Raw genomic sequence first — 19209 nt, forward strand, 5'->3', positions numbered from 1 at the left:
GTCTTGCCGATTTTCAGAGCCTAGCCGGAAAACGAGCATCCAACACAGTTTTTTGGAGCAGGCCATGGCTCGAAGACAGTGGCAGTCTGGCGACCTCGGTAAAGGGTCTTTTGGAAGTCTTTGAGGGGGCAGGAGGGGCAACAATACTCAGAGGTTGCGCTGGCGTGACATTTTGGCTTTCCGTGTCCGACTAGACGTTGGACTCAGAGTCCTCATTGGAGAAGGCCTCCGCCTGTTCCGGTTTCTCCTGTGCGTGCTCATCCTTGAAGATGTCTGGAGTGTCTTTCAGGGTCTTGAGCACCATCTCCAGTCGACGAGCCCTCCGGCCCTGAAACATCTTTTTCAACCAGAAGGATCTGCAGGTGTCACAGGTAGCTTCTTGATGGTCAGGGGAGAGGCAGAGGTTACACACCAGATGTTGGTCCGTGTGCGGGAATTTGGAGTGGCACCGACAGAAGAATCGAAACAGCATTTGGTCCATCAGCATGGTGAGGTAGGCAGGAAAGGACGAAGACGTCCCGAAAGGTGCTTGTCAGTTTCTGAACCAATGGAGTGAGACCAGCGGGATAATAGAGAACCGTGATTGAAGACACTACTGTCAATTTAAGGTAAAATGGAAGAAAGATTTCAAAATCGGAGCAAAGGAAGAACGGAGAGAAGCGACACAAGTCAGAACACGGTGGTGGAGATAAAACAATTTAACAAAGGAGTCAATGCCCATCCACAGTATCACAGAAAAGGAGGAGTCACTGGATCCTGTGACTCGAAAATGCCTCTTCAAAGAAAAATAACTTGCAACACTCCCAACTCACACATGCCATTGAACTGACATTTACATTTATTTGCAACTTTTTTACTATTCTTACCAAAGAAGCATAAACGACCAACAGGACAATTAATTTGAATAAAAATGAATTGTACCTAAAAAGATGTTGTTGCGTCCTGGATCTGATGATACAAAGTGCTTGTTAAGGCTGCCAGATAAGGCACAAATAACCACTGGATACACAGTGAGGGTGTAACGCACATACTCATCGAATGCAAAGTTTTCAAGAATAAACCTACAAAGAAAAAAATTAAACAGGAAACAACATATTATAATATTGCAATCAGTGAAAAGATTCAAAAATGTGTATTTGCTCAAATGGGAAGTAATATCTGGTTTAGGACTCGATTTTCTTTTTAAATATAGACACATCAAGACGGAGAATGGCTATTTTGAAATAAAATACATAAGCCAAAAGTAACGTATCAGTTGTTTTTAACATGGTGTCGTCTTTTTGACAACAATGCTATATCATAGACAACTCGTGGAAAAGTAACGACGAACGCAAAAGTAAGCAGCAGCAGTTTCCTAGATGATTCAACAAAAGTGACGTGTACCATCAACATGTTTTTTTTTATTTCCTAAAGTTCATTTAAGCAATATTGTTAAACTGGGTCTTCATTGTCTACCTCCATAGTGTCCTGGCCACCTTTCACACCACTTTCTTTACTAAGGATCATATCCCTTAAATACCATGGAAGTATTGTAGTTGTTGTGCCTTTTATTGATATCACCAGCTTTCGACACAAAAATCCATTGTTCACTGTGCATGATGCACTATAGCTCTAATGCTTCAAAATGCTACTTCACCACCACATAGATGGGAAGCATCTTTAGAAGTAGAATAACAGGTGTGTTCTTACCTTCATAAACAAGGCTAAGGTCCATGAGAACCGGGAAAGTGTAAGAGCTGCACCCTTTTTAAAAAGTGGAATGCAGGAAATGATGAGATGAAATGCAAGTGCATTAACTCAGAGCAGGGCCAGCCTGACTAGTGGAGAAGTGTAAATTTGATTGTACCCCTTCATGTTACAAAAGTAACACAAAATGTAACCAACAGCATATATACTGTGTGACTTAACATTGCTAATGTAAAGTGAAGCATCAAACCGTATTGTTGAACGTTCATTCATTGATGGTATTAAAGTTTTGTATATTTGTGTGTTCTAATGTTTGACTTTAACATGACAGTTTGTAGTTCTCATTCACATTTACACTTATATTCTGATGTATTGCATTTACTGAAAACGTATTGCATAGGTAATCATGGATTTACTTATACATGTTTGAATATATTTTTACATAACGCTTGCAGTCATATTTGAGTATTACAAATTGTACATGTTTCATTCTTTTGCAGGTGTGTATTCGTATTTCATTAGTTAGAGAAAGGAGTATTGTGTGTTAGTGATAGTGAGACCTGAGAAATAAATTCTTGGCAAGAACTGGATGATTAAATAAACAGAAGAAACCTCCATTCTTTTCATATCTGGTATGAAGATGGCCACGGTTAACCTGCTCATTAGAGTTCTGTGGGATGGGAGAATCGCTCCATATTGCAAGATGCTCTGTGAGAATGAGATGTAATTGGAGCCTCTGGGTGACGTTACTAGAGATATGGTTGTGTTTGGAACTTTCCACTTTAAGTTAGTCTTTACCTTGTTAGAGTTGCAGCAGATTCTTTTAGTCTTGGAGGGGTGCAGACCTCTCAGACCCTTTTTGTCCTTGCAGTGTGTAGCTATATACTAACACTGGTTTCTTTTTCTGAAGGCTCCTATTGGAGTCTTTGTGATGCTGACACATACCTTGCTCTGTCCTGAGACCTTTGAAACCTATCCTAATTAGCTTAGATCACAGCTAGATGTCCCTAATTATGTTCCTATTCAGAAGGAGCAATCTAAATTCCTTTAAAGAATGTCAATTCTTATTTCTTAGTTTTTGCATTGTTGCAACTGTATGCTTTACATGTCTTATGCTATTGAGATTGAAATTATATCAGTGTTTTAGCTTGCCGGTTCTGATTTGGATTGATGAGTAATTTTTAATAAACCCACCAAACTCAATTATTGATTTCTGGCCCTTTTTGTTTGGCCTAAGGGGCTTCACAAATTTGTAAATAGTAGATTTGATACTAGCTCCTTTGCCTCCCAGTACACTGCAAGATCCAGAAGAGGACTGACCCCCACTTCCATGCGTGCTCCCATATGATGGTTAGTTACTGGAGCAGGGAGTTGAAGTGCCCCCTATTGTAGATTTGCCCAAACCCAGTCCAAGCCCTAAAAGCCCATGGTTCGAGTCAGAGATCCAGTCATTTAGGAGAGAGTTGTAGCAGCGGACGAGTGAGTATTAATAGGGTTGCATGTTTTTATTGCTTATGTCCAGCTTGTGTTGTTGCAGAGATTGTGTGGTGTAATGTGGTGGTGACTGTGTGGCGTGAAGCGGTAATGTTTAAGTTGTTATGCGAGTGTGCTACTTGATGCAGAGAAGTTGAAGTTGTTATTGGGTCCGACATGGCCTAAGGCCTAAAGACTATATTGTAATAGTCTGCTACGTTTGGTGGTGCTTGACGTGAGACGTTGTCGAAGGCACAATTGAGATAGAGACTTTTATAATTGTGTGAGAGGAAAGTGTGGTTGGAGTGGTGAATTCCTAGTGCACAGGTAGACACTACCCCAAACCGGGTGAGTCCCCATAAGTCGAGGTAGAATCTGAGTGTAAATCAGGCTTGTGTGGTTCATTAGTTTATATCTTTAGTGGAGCAGACACAGTTGTTTGTTGACTTGCTTTGCATTTTGTTGTGTATGTTTAGAGTGAAAAGAGTGTGTTTGTGAAAACGTAAAGGAGGGTGAGCTACTGCGAGGAGTGAGGTTGACGTCATGGTGTGCCACGCTAGTATTGGTCGGTTGGTGTTGAGCCATGTTGGTATTGGCTGCCTACGTCAAAGTGTTGCACTAGTATTGACTGTTACGGTCAGACGAGAGTTGTGGGTGAAAGACTAATTTTAATTCGGAAATATTTTCACATTGTAATTGCTGAAAAATTAAATGTTTTAAGGCTTTACGAGAACTGTTGAAGGGAGAAGTGGGAATATCTGCTCGGGTAGGGAAAGAGGAGCCACCCGAAGATACGCCAGGACATTATTTGGCTATAAATGTGGGTCTTCATACATGTATTTGGCTGAACCAATGGCATAAGATCACAGAGGAGAGTGCATTGAGGTTTCCACATTATGGCATACTCAATTTGAGAATTATTGAACCTTTGAGGGGAATATTGTATGAAGCGAAACCAAGACCTTGACCTGCACAGTATGAAGCACTTAATGCTTGGGAGAGTGCAGCCCAAGCCAAACTGAGAAAAATAATTCAAGGAAAGGTCCTGAAGGCAGTGCATACTGGTGCAGAAGCTGAATGGAATGCAGAACAGAAAAGTTAGGGAACTGACATGACAGAGGGAGCTAGATTCTACCCAGCACTGACGAGCGAGGTGACGGATAAGGAGAAAGAGAAAAGAAAATCAAGGAAATTGAAAGGGAAAAAACCAAGGATACAGAGAATATAGACAATGACAGCACTAGTGATTCTATTGATGATATATTGGATGCATTGTTATCAGCATGTCCACCTTAATATAATATGGCCCAAACTGAAGGAATGGAAGGTGTAGCTACTAGCATGAGTTCAGTAACAACAACTGCTCTGGTGAATATGAGTCAGAATTTGACAGGAGAGAGTTTAGGGATTAATAAACAATTCTGTTTTGGATACTCCAGATGCAATTACTGTTCCAGTTACTATTGGCCCCGCAGTCCCATTATACAGACCTGAGTCAACAGGAGCTGTGACACATACTTTGATAGTACCTACAGGAGGAACTCCTTTAGGCTCAACTCAGATATCTCCAAACTCAATAGTACATCAGATAGGATTGCTTTCTGGAAGAAAGTCCACACTGAGACCGCAAAACATTGGTATGTCAAATTGGAGCCCACTTCTGGGTGATACCAAGGAGAGTCCAGGAGAAACAGTTGTGCCAAGTACCCATATTTTACAAAATGGAGCAAATTCTCAAGCCCTAGATGATTTGATTAGATTCTTTAATGGGTCCCCGGGACAAGGTGAAGGTTCAGGATCATGCAGAGAAACAGTACAGACTCCAGTGAGGGACAATGCAGTGGATGTGATCAAATTAAAGTTGGAATTAGAGGAGACGATATTGGGGAATCTTGATCTTTCTAGACACCTATCAAGAGAACAAACTTGTATTCATGTGTAAAGATGTTACTAAATGATAAATTGTCTGAATTGGCTAAAACCTATGAGATAGATTTAATCTGAAGTAAGTCATTGCAGAAAAGCTATTGTGTATGTTTTGGTGAGCATGACATATGCAGTATGAGAACACCTGAGATACAAATCCAATTTAAATAATTAATTAGGAGCATTTGAAAATGGAGTGAGTTGGACAGATAGGAAAGTAGATGGAAGAAAAAGAAAGAACAAAAGAAACCAAAGAGAGGACCGTCTCCATCTTTAAGGGGCGGAGAGGGTACTTCAGCTTTTCCGTTGAGGGAAATGCCTGGTGGAATTTTTGTTCATGTGCCTTGGAGCAGGAGTGATATTGCACCATGCACTAATGATTTTCCCAAGATTGTGAGAGAAACCCATTGAATGGTACAAACAGGTTGAGCAGTTTGTGGAGATTTCACAAGTTTTGTGGGTGGATTTGAACACTTTCTTTGACACTGTGGTACGGAGTGACTTGTGGGAAGTATGCAAAGTGGCTATAGAGTGGCCAGGGAGAGAACCTGATAAAAACCCAATAACAAATGTCCCTTCACCACTGGTGATAAAAAAGTATCAACAATTGATGACCTTTTTGAAAGGAAAGATTCCAGCAAAGGACATGGATTGGCTAAAGATGGAAAAGGTGACACAGAAACCCAAAGAGTCAGCGCATGCTTTATATGAGAGATTGTTACAGGTGTTTAAACAGAATAGTGGAGTGGAGAGTCTTGAACCAAAAAACATGGGAAATGTTGTGCCCAGGTTTGTGATGGGATTGAGACCTGGGATTAGCTTGAATGTTCATCAACATTTGATTTGTTTGCAGAATAAGTCAGTTGATGAGATTTTGAGGTATGCAAAATATTGCACTGATGAAATGGAAATGAAGCAGAAGTGATTGAAGGAACAATTGATGGTGGCACAGATGAAAGCAGCACAGAGAGGAAGTCAGAGTCAACCTTTAGTAGGGAGCATTGGTTTGATGCAAGGAGTGTAATCAGCAGGGAGCTACGATGATGCAAGTTGGAAATGGGTGCCCACAGCAAGATAGAGGACGTGATGCCCTGTCATTATTGCAATAAGTTGGGGTACTGGCAGCGGGAATGTTCTATTCATTCTCAAAATTCAGGTTTTACAGAACTCCAAAATAATAACCTCGTACAGTCACAGCATATGCAGAGAAAGAGAACACAAAATAATGTGCCCCAAGCTCCAGTGATGAAGGTTCTACAAGCCTCAATACCACAGAAGAATATGCGTGGTCCTAGTCAGAATTTAAATCAGGTCCAGAATCCAAACCACAATTGTTTTCAAATTCAAGGTGCGTTCCAGCAATTCCCTGTGATTGAAGCTTTTGAGGACTATGGTTCTGATCTGTCTTTATGATGGTGTCTGAGAGGAGAGGAAGATTGCGAGTTTGTTAGAGGTAGAGCAGAGTGGTCCATTTGTAGATGATGAGGTGATTGGCCACTGTGTATTATTTCTGTTCGATACTGGTGTTACCTGCTCACTGATGTATCAGTGGAGGTTTCAGACCTACCCCTCTCGGGAAAAAGAATCCAAGTTGTAGGAGTTGCAAACAAATGACAAACCTATTAACAAAAGAAGTACCTGTTAAAATAGGGTCCTTTGAAGAGAATCATCAATTTGTGGTGTATGATTACAGTCAAGTGAGTCTCTTGGGAGGAGATCATTTATGCAAGCTAAATTGTACCATCTATTGTACACCAAAAGGTATTGAGCTGCAGACTCATGATGAGGATGTTGCTTTTAAAATGGCAAGAGAGGGTCTTTACGGTGCACTGTTCCCCATGATGACAATAAATGAGTTCCACCTGATCTGAGAGACACAGTGACGCCTGAAGTTTGGGACTTTTCAGGAAAGGACGTAGGTCTCATCATAGGTGTTGAGCCTGTCCGCATTAAAGTGAAGCCTAATGCAGAGTATCCAAGAACCCCACAGTACAATTTGATTCCTGGAACGATTGCAGGGATTACCCCAGTGACTGTGTCCATGATAGAGCAAGGCATTTTGAAGGAGATAACGGGAAGTCCATGTAACTCACCCATTATGGGCTTGAAGAAGCCTAGTGGTAAGTACCGCATTGTCCAAGAGTTGAGAAAGATAAACACCACTGTTGTTCTGTGTTGCCCGTGATACCAAACGTAGCTGTGAATTTGTTCCAGATTCCATGTGAGGCTGAGTGATTTACTGTCATTAATCTGTTCCAGGCATTTTTTCCATACCACTGCACAAGGAATGCCAGATCCACTTTGCCTCCTGGTACCAGAACCCTGTTTTGGCATGGAGCAGAATCCTACAGGGGTGCTGTGAGAGCTGCTAAATTGTAATCATATTCTTGGTAAGAATCTGGAATCCCTGGTCATGCCCTTTAATTCAGTCCTGGTGAGATACATTGACGACCTGTTGGTGACATCAGAGACAAAGGAAAATTGCAAGCTAGACACCATTGTCCTGCTGAACCACCTAAATGAGAATGGACATAAAGTGTCACCGAAAAAATTGCAGTACTGTCAAAAAGAGGTCCAGTACCTTGGATACCATATTGAGAAAGATGCGAGGAAGCTGTCACTAGAAAGGATTTTAGCAATCCTCAAAATGAATACGCCAACTACTCTGAAAGATGTCACAATGTTCTTGGGAATGGTGAGCTACTGTCGCCAGTGGACACCCAGCTTTTCCCTAGTGGCCAATCCATTACAGAGGCTGACACACAAGGATGTGTCTGATCTGGTACCCTGGGATAACCATTGCTTGGTTGCCTTCAAAGAACTGAGAGAAATTATCTGTCGTGCCCCAGCACTGGGAATGCTTGATTACAATAAATATTTTGCTCTCTTTTGCAGTGAGAGGGAGGGCTGCACCCTCTCAGTGCTTACAGAATTGCATGGATATTCACAGAGGCCTGTGGCCTATTTTTCTGCTACTCCGTAGAAGCAGCGCTGCCAGGCTGCCTTAAAGCAGTGGCAGCCACAGGTGTCAGTGTCAAGAATTGTGAGAATATTATGATGGGTCATCCTCTTATTGTGTTTGTAGCCCACTCAGTAGACCTGGTGTTCACTCGTACCCGTATCCAACATTTGACAAATAGAAGGTTAACACACTATGAACACGTTATTTTGGTGGCTGAAAACGTGGGTGTGAAGTGCTGTACTACCGTAAATCCTGCTATACTGTTTCCTCTTCTCAAAGCTGAAGGAGAGGAGGGGGGTGTAGGCTGTTAGATCTGGCATCCTTAGGATGGTCCTCCCCCAAGACTTTTTGCCTTTCCGTTCTGTTTTGGTGCTGTAACGTTTTGTTGGCCTTAGAACTCTGAGTACTTTACCACTGCTAACCAGTGCTAAAGTGCATGTGCTTCTCCCCTAAACATGGTAACATTGGTGTATCCTCAACTGCCATATTTATTGTACATGTAAGTCTCTTGTAATGCAGTATACCATATACCCTGGGCCTGTAAATTAAATGCTAGTAGTGGGCCTGAGGCACTGATTGTGCCACCCACTTAAGTAGCCCTTTAAACATATCTCAGGCCTGCCACTGTAGAGCCTGTATGTGCAGTTTCACTGCCACCTGGACTTGTCATTTAACACCTTTGGCCAAGCCTTAAACTCCCCTTTTTCGTACATATAAGTCACCCCTAAAGTAGGCCCTAGGTAGCCCATAGGGCAGGGTGCATGTAAGTGAAAGGTAGGATATGTACTTTTTAGTTTTCCATGTCCTAATAATGAAAAAAACTCCCAAAGCCGTTTTTCATTACTATGATGCCTGCTCCCCAGATAGGCCAGCATGACCCTGATAGGCCAGCATGAGGAATTCTTTAAATACCTTTAAGCTGCAATTCCTGATCAGGGAGGAGTAGCTGCATCACGTTCATTGTCACTGGAAAGGTAATGATAAATCCACTTTACTGGTAAAGTCGGATTTATTATTACTATTTTAGAAATACCACTTTTAGAAAGTGGGCATTTCCCTGCCCTCACTGCCCTGTGTGCCTACAGCGTGCCTCCAAAACATGTCTGGCCTAGGCTAGGTGACAGCTACACTTGTGCATTCCCTTGAGATACCCACAAACCAGGATACTCAACTGCATCTGCATTCATCTACATACCAATGGATCTTCCTGGGGAGGAAGTTGGGATGGGCTCCCACTTACAATTCAAAGGGTAGTGGCCAGAGCCCACACAAAGGGGCTAATGACCTTCCACTGATAGTCTGGAGCAGGGAAATCTCTTGAAGTCACCCCCCTACATCACAAGCACTTTTTGTTATAAGTACTGAGTCTCTGACCCCCTCTCCCCTCAAAAGTCAGTACACTTCTGGACTTAAGGATTCTGCTGGTGTGAAGACTGCTTTGTGCCAGGATCGCCACCTTGCCAGGATTGACTGTTTCCAGGAACTGCTGCTCTGCCTTATTGTGCTGCCCTGCTGCCTGCTGATCCCTGCCCTGCAGCCCAAGAACCAATAGCTAACCCCAGAGTGACTCCAAAGGTTTGATGACCTGCCTCTGGTTCTACTAAGGTTCTCCAGGACATCAAAGACCCCATAGTGGATTTCCTGTAAACCGCTGCTCGCTTTATCAAAGACCCCCGAGCAGCTTCCCTGCAGCCCACCACCTGCTTTGTCAAGGATCGCAGACTGCTTTCCTGCAGCTAGCCACCCACTTTGTCAAGGATTGCAGTGTGGCTTCCCTGGAGCTCGCCATCCGCATTGCCAAGGATCACAGAGCGACTGCCCTGCAGCTCGCCATCCACTTTGCAAGGGATCGCGGAGTGGCTTCCGTGCAGCTCGCTGCCCGCTTTGCTAAGAATCGTAGAGCAAATCCCTGAGGTCCACTGCCTACTTTGCCAAGGACTGCACAGCTGCTTCAATTCGATCAACTACTGCACTCCCTCCTTAACTCTCAACTCATGGCCGCGGCAGTGATCTCCCTGGTGCAGCTGGCTCCCCAACCTGCTTCCCCGCAGTCTTGACAGCTTCCTAGCCACCGCACTGGGGAGAGGTTACTCACAAACACAACTTTCGCCCCCTCTCGGTGAACAGAACGGCCAGATTACTGTACTGTACCTAAACAAAGCTTACTCGCATCTCAGAGTGCCCCGTATCCTCTTTTTACCACATAGTCTGCTACAAGCACTGCTTTTGTTAACTTTGAAGAGTGAGATATCTTAATTGTTTTTTTGTTGCTTTGGACCTATCCCATAAATAGAAAAAGAGTCCCTTTTTTCCTAATACTGTGTGGAGTCTTTTAGTGGTGTGATTACTAAAGGGCGGTTGCACAAACACTTTACACATTGCCTTTTAAGTTAAGCCTGTCTGCTCAATGTCAAGCTACCAGAGGGTGAGCACAAGTTAATTTACACTGACTAGGACTGTGGTCCCTATTTGGACAGGGTGCATTCCACTACCAAGCAGGGAACCAATTTCTAACACAGAGTTTGACTGTCTGGATGTCACAGAACTATGCACCAAGCCGAGACCTGACATTCAAGATGAGACACTACTTGTCTGATTTTATAATGTTTGTGCTTGGGTCCTATTTGAGAGATCATGGAGGAAATCTGAGAGCTGCCTACGCAGTCTGTACAGTCTTGGGTGTAGTTTAAGCTTACTGGCTTTGTGGAGTACTTTCAGCACATGTGGCTGAATGGGGTGCTCTAATTAGAGCATGGTGTGTTTTCTGAACAGTTATGGTCACAGCGAGATTTCATTACCCTTTTCTGAATTGCCTATCCCAAATTGGGAGTATGTACATAATCTACTTGTAGCTCTGCAGATGTCTACTCAGATTGCGGTTGTAAAGTACTCAGCTCACAGCAGTGGAGATGACTGTTTGAAAGTAGGTAAGAAGTATGCAGATGAAGTTACTAAATACTGTGCTCATAGAGCTTGACCATTCAATTTAGAATATTGCAATGAATCAGCAGATGAGACCAATTACAACCTTTTGTTAACTACAGCTGATACATTGGAATAAAGTTAATAGGATGCAAGAGAAGTGCCTGAGGCAGAACAGCAGGGTTGGATCAGAGCAGGATGCGTGAAAAGGGATGATGACATTTGGGTTTCAGCAGATGGAAGACCTGTGTTACCAGATAGTATGTTGCCCTCTATGGATAGACATTTTCATGGTCCTGTCCATGTAGGAAGAGATGCTGTGGTTCAACTGTTTCAGCTGGCTTGGTTTAACCTCAGGTTTAGATTGATGGCTGAAGAGTTCTGTCACAGATATGTTGTGAGCCAGTACATGAATGTAGGGAAGAGAACTGCAGTAACACTAAGCAACACCGGAAGATCAGGCAGGCTTTTCAATAAGATGCAGTTGCACTTTATCGAAATGCCTGCATGCAATGGGCTTGGATACATCCTGATTGTCATGTGCATCTTCTCGCATTGGGTTGAAGCCTACCCGACCAGAAGAAATGAAAGTCTCACAGTAGCTAAGCTGTTGTTGAAGGAACGTATTCCTAGGTTCGCTTTCCCAATTTCTCAAGAGTCAGACCGAGGGGCCAACTTCAACAATGAGGTCCTGAAATTGTTGTATGCAGCATAACAAGTGAAGCAGAGGCTACATTGCAGCTTGACCAGAGGCCCAATGGGACGCTCCCCTCATTCAATAATATATAAAAAAAAATCCCTGCTGTCTACTGGTTTCTGCCCCCTTTGGGGGCAGATTGGCCTAATAAAAATAGACCGATCTGCCCCAAGGGGGGTAGAAATGGCCTAAGAGTAATTTTGCCCCCTGGGGGAGCGTCCCTTGCCTAAGGGGCCGCTCCCCACATATAAAAAAAAGAAATACATTTTTTTTTTTATCCCTGGTGTCTAGCGGTTTCTGCCCCCCACCCCCTCTCCGGGAGCAGATCAGCCTAATTATAACAGACCGATCTGCCCCGGGGGCAGAAATGGCCTAAAAATAATTTCCCCCCCTGGGGAGCGGCTCTTGCCCAAGGGGTCAATCCCCTTATGCATACAAACAAAACCAAAAAAGTCCCTGGTGTCTAGTGGGCATTCTTTCTGCCCGATCGCATCGCGATCGGGCAGCAGAAATGCTGAGAAAGACATTAAAGGAAAGGAAAGGCCTTTCCTTTGATGCCTCTCTCTGCCCCTCCACATGATCAGAGGAGAAATGCAAAAGCATTTATCCTCCGATCGTCGCTGGAAGCTGAGCTTCGAGCACTGGGGGCAGGCCTCTGATGAGGTCAGTGCGCAATCGCGCGCTGACTTCATCAGACGTCATGGGGGGGGGGGGGGGGGGGGCAGGAAGGGGAAGCAATTTCCCTTCCATCCCTGCCCAGGGCAATTTAATGAACAGAAGAAACCTCCTATTCTTTTCACATCTAGTGTGAAGATGTCCAAGGTAAACCTGGTTGTTATAGTTTAGTGGGATGAGAGAATCACTCCATGTTGCAAGATACTCTGTGAGAACGAGAAATAATTGGAGCCTCTGGATGACGTTACTAGAGATATGGTTGTGTTTGGAACTTTCCACTTACAGTAAGTGTTCAACTTGTTAGAATGGCGGCAGATTCTTTTAGACTAGGGGTGCAGGCCTCTCAGACCCTTTTTGCCCTTGCAGTGCGTACCTATATGCTAACACTAGTTTCTATCGGAGTCTTTGTGATGCTGACACCTACCCTGCTCTGTCCTCAGACCCTTGAGACATATCCTAGTTATCTTAGAACGTAGCTAGATGTCCCTGACTCTGTTCTTATTGAGAAGGAGCAATCTGAATTCTTTAAAAAAATGTCAATTCTTATTTCTTTGTTTTTGCATTGCTGTGACTGTAATCTTTATATGCCTTATGCTATTGAACTTATTTAGGCGTTTCAGTTTTTTAGTTCTGATTATGTATCTTTACAATCTGATCCTGCTATGCACCTATATTGATTGATGACTAATTTGGAAAAAACCCACTAAACACAATTTTTGATTCCTGGTCCTTTTTGTACGGCCAAAGGGGCTTTACAAGTTTGTAAACTTTAGATTTGATACTAACTCCTTTGCCTCCCAGTTTACTGCAAGAACCAAAAATAAGGCTGACCACTGCTTCCATGCATGCTCCTACACTAGAATCTGTGCCCCTTATATCTTAGAGATGGACTGGAAGTAGTTTGGTTTATGAACTGTATTCAAAACTGCCACAAAACATCAGTAATCACTTAAGAGTGGCTGAACGCTAAGTCTTCCTGTTTTATGTTGCACCTTTTGCAAGCAATTGATTTGATATGTCTGGAGAGCTGCAGCTAATGTATTGATTAGGGAGAGAGAGCAGGAAAGGTTTACCCCTTATCTTTTCCAAATATTTCTAGGAGCACAACAAATAATAGGCCACAAAATAAACGTAGGTAGTGCCATGCCATACAAGTGTATATTATGTTAAACAAAATAGTAATGATGAGATGGAAGACAATAGACCAAGAAGGCAAACACTAACATGCGAAGAGGTGCACACAGACAGTGAAAATAAACGACACACAATGCCGCAAAACAAAGCTCAAGGCATGGGCCAATGATCACAATCACATTGGTTTGGTGGGAGGCCACTGTCACAATGCTGATGGTTACTACACAGAGATCAGGGTATGGGTGCAATATGTAGGTGTATTGTACCCCAGATATAACAGTAGAGTTCGCATTACTTCACAGAACCAGGAATATCCAGTCTTTTGAGGAATCCCTTTCTCCCCAATACACAAAGAAGGGTTTCCACAGGGCGTTTTCCTGGTGTGTTCAACAGCACGGTGTCAGACAGGCACCCAAGTTCTACATAAGATAATGCCTAACTGGTACTAGCCCGTCCTTGACTGCCAGTGCACTCTCTTTTGGGAGCTATCCCTTAATGACCATCCTCTTCTCCTACCACCCCTTGTCCCTCGTCCCTTTGTTGAGAGGGCATAGACAGTGTTTGTTGCCCCTCCCAGTATATTCCCACAAAGGAAGGAATGAGTCTGTGATGCCAATAGTGGTCCAGTCAGTGTTCTCCTGGTGTCTGGAAATGTGGGAGAGGTAAGGAAATTAAGGAAATTTAACTCCCCTCCCCACCCAGACCAGCTCCCAAACCTGCTTCTACCTTCTTCCACTCTCTCCATTCCCAACCGCGTGAGCCGGTATATGTGTATATGTGAAATGGACACACTATCCGGCTCTGCATGGTGGTGGTGGTGGGGGGGGGGGTAGAGAGCCACTTGAAAGAATTTCCTAGTGTGTGTGGGAGCCAACTCCAATGTTCTCCAAACACAAAGCTGCCCCAACCGCAACAATTAGTAATTCCCTCGAAGAAGGACAAATCTCTTTTTTTGCCCTGATCCTTGGTTAGATATCCCTTGGCCCTCAGATCGGTTCAGCTAGCCTGGGGGTTCAAAGAGCATTGAAAAGAACCATCCCCTGGACACAATTCACAAGGATGGATCGGAATGGTGATTACCTTAGGTCTGTCAACAACTCTGCAGGGTACATTCAGTTTCACTGGACTTCCCTTTTGTTATGAGTGAGACTTCAAAAATAACTATAAGCCTATATTTTACAGATAACTATTTGACACTAACCTAGTCACAGGAGAATAGTGAAAATATTAGTAAATACCTAACAGTTCTGTGAGTAGTTCTGTCTAGCTCTGTTATGTATTCATTCATTGCCTGTTTCATCCACTGATTTCTGAAAAGTATGCCCGGATTCACCCATTCATTATATTAAATAAATGTACCATCCTGGTAACGTTATGAAATGCTTGTGTTATTAACAGCTGTTTCAAAGGAGCACCATGCTTTTTACTTCAATTGCAGTGTGTTTCTTGGTGCATTCACAGTGAACGGAAATGCAACGCTTTATTTTACATGTACAAGGGACGTTTGGTCTTCAATGTTAACACTACTTCTCTAAGATGTCATATCAGTGCCTGGAGGTAGATGCTCAAAGCTTTGAGGAAGTTTTGATATGTTTCAATGTTGATTTAATCAACTTAGAGGTCTAAGAGTGGTAACAATAGTTTGATCAACCTTGGAGGGTGTTATGTCTTTTTCTGTACATGTTTTGCTCATGGTAGAGTGACAAGTGCAGATGAAGGCATAGAACCCACCACTGCAGTAACCCAGTGCTTTAGACCACTAGGGGACATATACAGAGGGAGGTCAGGTTCTGTGTACCATGTTAGCCAGATGGAAAATTAACAATATTCATCCACAAAGTCACAAATTGATGCCATAATTAGGCAAACAGTACTGTTTATTCATAAGCTTTTGTTAAAAGATTTCACTTCTGCAGGTAGTGTCCAATTGGGACTCTAAAGAAATAGGTACCACATTTTATTCAGCAAGTCTCATATCTATTCCACCGTCCTCTATGGATGATGTTGAGGAGTTTCAGCTAGCCAGGCCTGGTGCAATTTTACACCATGCAGTCAGAACTGAACCTTTCAAACTCATCCCCACACAAAGGCAGAGAGGAGACATTCCATTCCATTTAATTTTATAGAGCGCATGGCTACCCCTCGGGCTTCCCAGCGCTGTTGCCACTGCAAGTCCAGAAAACAGCCGTCTACACCACATATCTAGGGAAGGAAAAGGTTTTCAATTTCATTGAAAAAACTCGCGTATTTTGTTTCCTTTCTCAGTTGCTTAGGTAGAGGATTCCAGATCTTCGGGCCCGGCCCAAAAATCTGAATGACCGACCACTATCTTTAGTTTTTTTTTATTCTGGGAACTACTAAGAGGCCAAGACTGTTAGACCTGAGATCTCTTTATCGATTGATGAGGGGGAGTCAGTTGCTTTATGAATGGACCCCGGTTATGTTTAGCTTGATGCACAATACAGAGGGCTTTAACTGTATTCTACAATTAATAGGGAGCCAGGGCAAAGCCTTAAGCGCTAGACGTGCTGGTTATATTTTTTGGATACCCAAAAGTAGTAGAGCGGCTGCATTCTGAATGATTTGCAATCTTGCAATAAGAGTTTGTGGACTACCCAAGTACAGTGAATTACCATAGCCTAAACAGGAGCGAATTAATCCCCGAATCACGGTTCTTAGAGCATACACAGGCGACGTTTTTCTCAGGGCTCTCAACAAGCTGAAACAGCTGCCCGCCATCCTCTGCACTTGAGATTACATGGTAAACTGCTTGTCCAGCATGAAACCTAAACCTAAGAGACAGCGAGGAAGAATGCATGGACCATTTCATACATGCTGCCTCCTAAAAACAGAACCATCAATCTCTGTAGAAATGTTCTGCAGGCTAAACTCAAGCATCTTAACATCCTTTCAGATAAATCAAGCACTGTAAGGTAATAATGCACGTTTTGGCAAGGTCTGCTATGTGCTATTTTCCCCTTTAAGTTTCTTACATTACAGGATTATACATGAATTCGTGGAGTTTAGAGGTAGCAGTTTCACGTCTGAGAGGCTGGTAAGGTTGGGGCAGAGTCTGCCATATGTCTTGCAGCTGTCTCTAAGAGGCTACTCATGCATTATCAGAGATAAAATTATAAGCGTCTGACATCTCTGACAGACCCACAGGGCTTGTGCCAATTCAGTCAAATCCTCTGGATCATGGAAGGCCTTCTGCCCTGGGGTGGACTCAGTCAAGTCAGGCTAGTGCCTCGAAAGGTGGGTAGGGGTGCGGAAAAGTTTGCTGCATTCTAGGTTCAGCTGTGAGTTCCCGATGTCAGGAAAATCTGTGAGAGGGAAGCAGGAATTACACCCGAAATAACAGTAGTACACCTGCTCAGCTAGACATGTGTTACGTCAGGGTCTCCTGCCAGCCAGCAAAGCTGGGGAAAAGTCAGTATGGTGGGCCTTCTCCATGTTCTTTGCAGGAAGGCCCCCTCCAGCTTCGTTACACCACTGACTTACTCTGCCTCAGTAAGTCGACAGAGGCCTCTGGGATCCATTCACAAGTGGTAAGAGCTGAAAAGTCCAAATCTGATATTGCATTTGTTTCTCAATCCAATTGTGTTGAGTTACTATGCCCAAGGTATTAAGACAGCTGTGATGTGTTACTATTTTAAATTATAATTACCTTCCTGTCACCAAGTGAGATGGCATAGGAAGGACTCCTGCCATATGAAGTCACTGTTACTTTGCCAATTAAGAACAGATGAGGCAAATAATCTAGCATGGAAGACTCTTTCACAGTTGTGAGTGAGATTTCTGGAACCTATGAACCAGGTGAAGGAATCAATACGCAGAAATTGTTGGCCTCCTTGCTGCCACATTGTGCAAGGAAAGAAAGCACATTTACATTAAGACTCAGGATGTGAGACACTCCTGTTCAGGTTACTGCAAACATCATACACCATCCAGGGGGATGCTAGAGATATACTAGCCCCAAATGCTGGAAAATGTCGATTTCATCAAAGGCATATAATATTCCCCAATGGTCTCCCATTTCTTGCTAAGGAGGCTCAGTTCATGCCATTGAGCCATGTTTGTACTACTTCTTGCTTGATGTTCTTTGCAAATAACAAGAATTCTGGATTTGCTGGTTTGATGTTCAGCTGGGCGATGGACATATAGGCAAAGATGAGGTACAGGCATCACTCCTAATTTTTGGATTATTCCCCTTTTGATTTGCAATGAGCCAGCTCCAGTTGCCTTAATTGTTTAGAGATTACGGCTTAAATGTGACTTTTGATAAATAATTTTCGCTCCGCTCTATCCATCAACTATACTCTTATGTTGTTTTTTATAGCCTGCTATTGTGGAGGACCAGATGGCAGTCAGACTCTTTGGCACTGTGCAAGCCTCCAGCCACCACCAAATGTTCAACTCATTAATGTTTTCCCTTTACCTCCCTATATGGGATATATCTCAAGAAAATATCAACAACTCCAGTTAGGCTGGTGTAAACAGAGTTAAAAAAGGGGATTCCCTAGAGATTATTCCAGCCCCATAAATCACTTTCTGTGTTCAATCATTTCTGTTGGAAAAAAAGAACAATAAGTGATGCAGACACTGACTACCACTGAATCTTTGATAAAATATAAGTTTGCATAGACTGAAGATATAAATGGTGTCAAGCAAGCCACATTCCCATCCAGAAGGGCCAGTAGCAAAACCCTGTTTTCTTTATGGGTCATTTCCGTGGGATTACCATGCAAGACATGTTTGTGACTGGAGACATAACCTAATTTGCAAATAATCTAAAGCTTGTTATGAGGACGTGATTTGCTATAAAGATCTTCTTACTATTGATAATGGCTAAAAAAAACGGTTATCTAATTTTAGAAGAAAAGGACATTCTGCTGCATGTTATTCGGTAGTGAAATAAGCATAAACACTAAATAGATGCGCAAGTATGTATGTATGTGTGTATGTATGTTTGTATGTATGTGTGTATGTAGGTATGTATGTATGTAGTATGTGTATAGCACACACCTAGCCAAAAGGCAGCAGTGAGTTGTACAGGGTCAAAGGCCAGCATGTACTTGACAAGTAATAGGAGAGGTAGCTGGTTACTAGAAGCTCTGTAATGTTCTTTAAAGAGGTGCACCTTCAACCCTTTCCTAAATTGGAGCGGTGTTGGTGAGCTGATCAATACTAGGATGTTTTTCTATATCGTGGGTGCATAGATGCAAAAGGCCTTCTGCTTTGTTTTTTTATTTATACTTCTTAGTCTGCAGTCTGAAGGTACCCTGGCTGCAGGTGTAGAGAGAGCCACCAGAGATCCTGTCTGCAAGATAAGCAGAGGTGCAGATCGATTTGGCTTTGTAAAGGACACAGCTGGTTTTAAAGATGGTGTGGGACTGGCAAGGGGAGACCAATAGACTTCAATTAGGGCAGGAATGATTTGAGCATATATTTCTTCAGGCCCTGGATGAGCGTGGAGCATGCCCTCAAGGTGGTGCAATGTGCAGTGTGGGAGGTCAATCAGGGTGGCATTAACCATTATCCAGAAGGTGAGAGAAGATGAGGGCATGAAGGAAGAAGGATTATGTTACTTATCCTGTAAGCATCTGTTTGTGGCATGTAGTGCTGTAGATTTATATGCTTTGCATATTCCTGCCATCTAGTGCTGGGTCCGGATGTGTGCAAGTTGCTTTTCTCCAAAGAAGTCCCTTGAGTCACAAGGCAAAGTGACTCCTCC

The 19209-nt window shown here is 43.1% G+C and overlaps 1 protein-coding gene across 3 annotated transcripts in view; it reads right to left on the reverse strand.

The window, feature by feature from the left end:
• LOC138295746 (uncharacterized) overlaps positions 1-19209 on the reverse strand; it is a 401349-nt gene that overhangs the window by 12511 nt on the left and 369629 nt on the right. For all 3 annotated transcript variants that reach the window (XM_069234243.1, XM_069234245.1, XM_069234244.1), the window contains one exon: positions 922-1061. In XM_069234243.1, the coding sequence (XP_069090344.1) occupies positions 922-1061 (140 nt within the window). The remainder of the gene's footprint in view (positions 1-921; positions 1062-19209) is intronic.

This window comes from Pleurodeles waltl, chromosome 5 (genome assembly GCF_031143425.1).
Source record: "Pleurodeles waltl isolate 20211129_DDA chromosome 5, aPleWal1.hap1.20221129, whole genome shotgun sequence".
Classification (NCBI taxonomy): Eukaryota; Metazoa; Chordata; class Amphibia; order Caudata; family Salamandridae; genus Pleurodeles; species Pleurodeles waltl.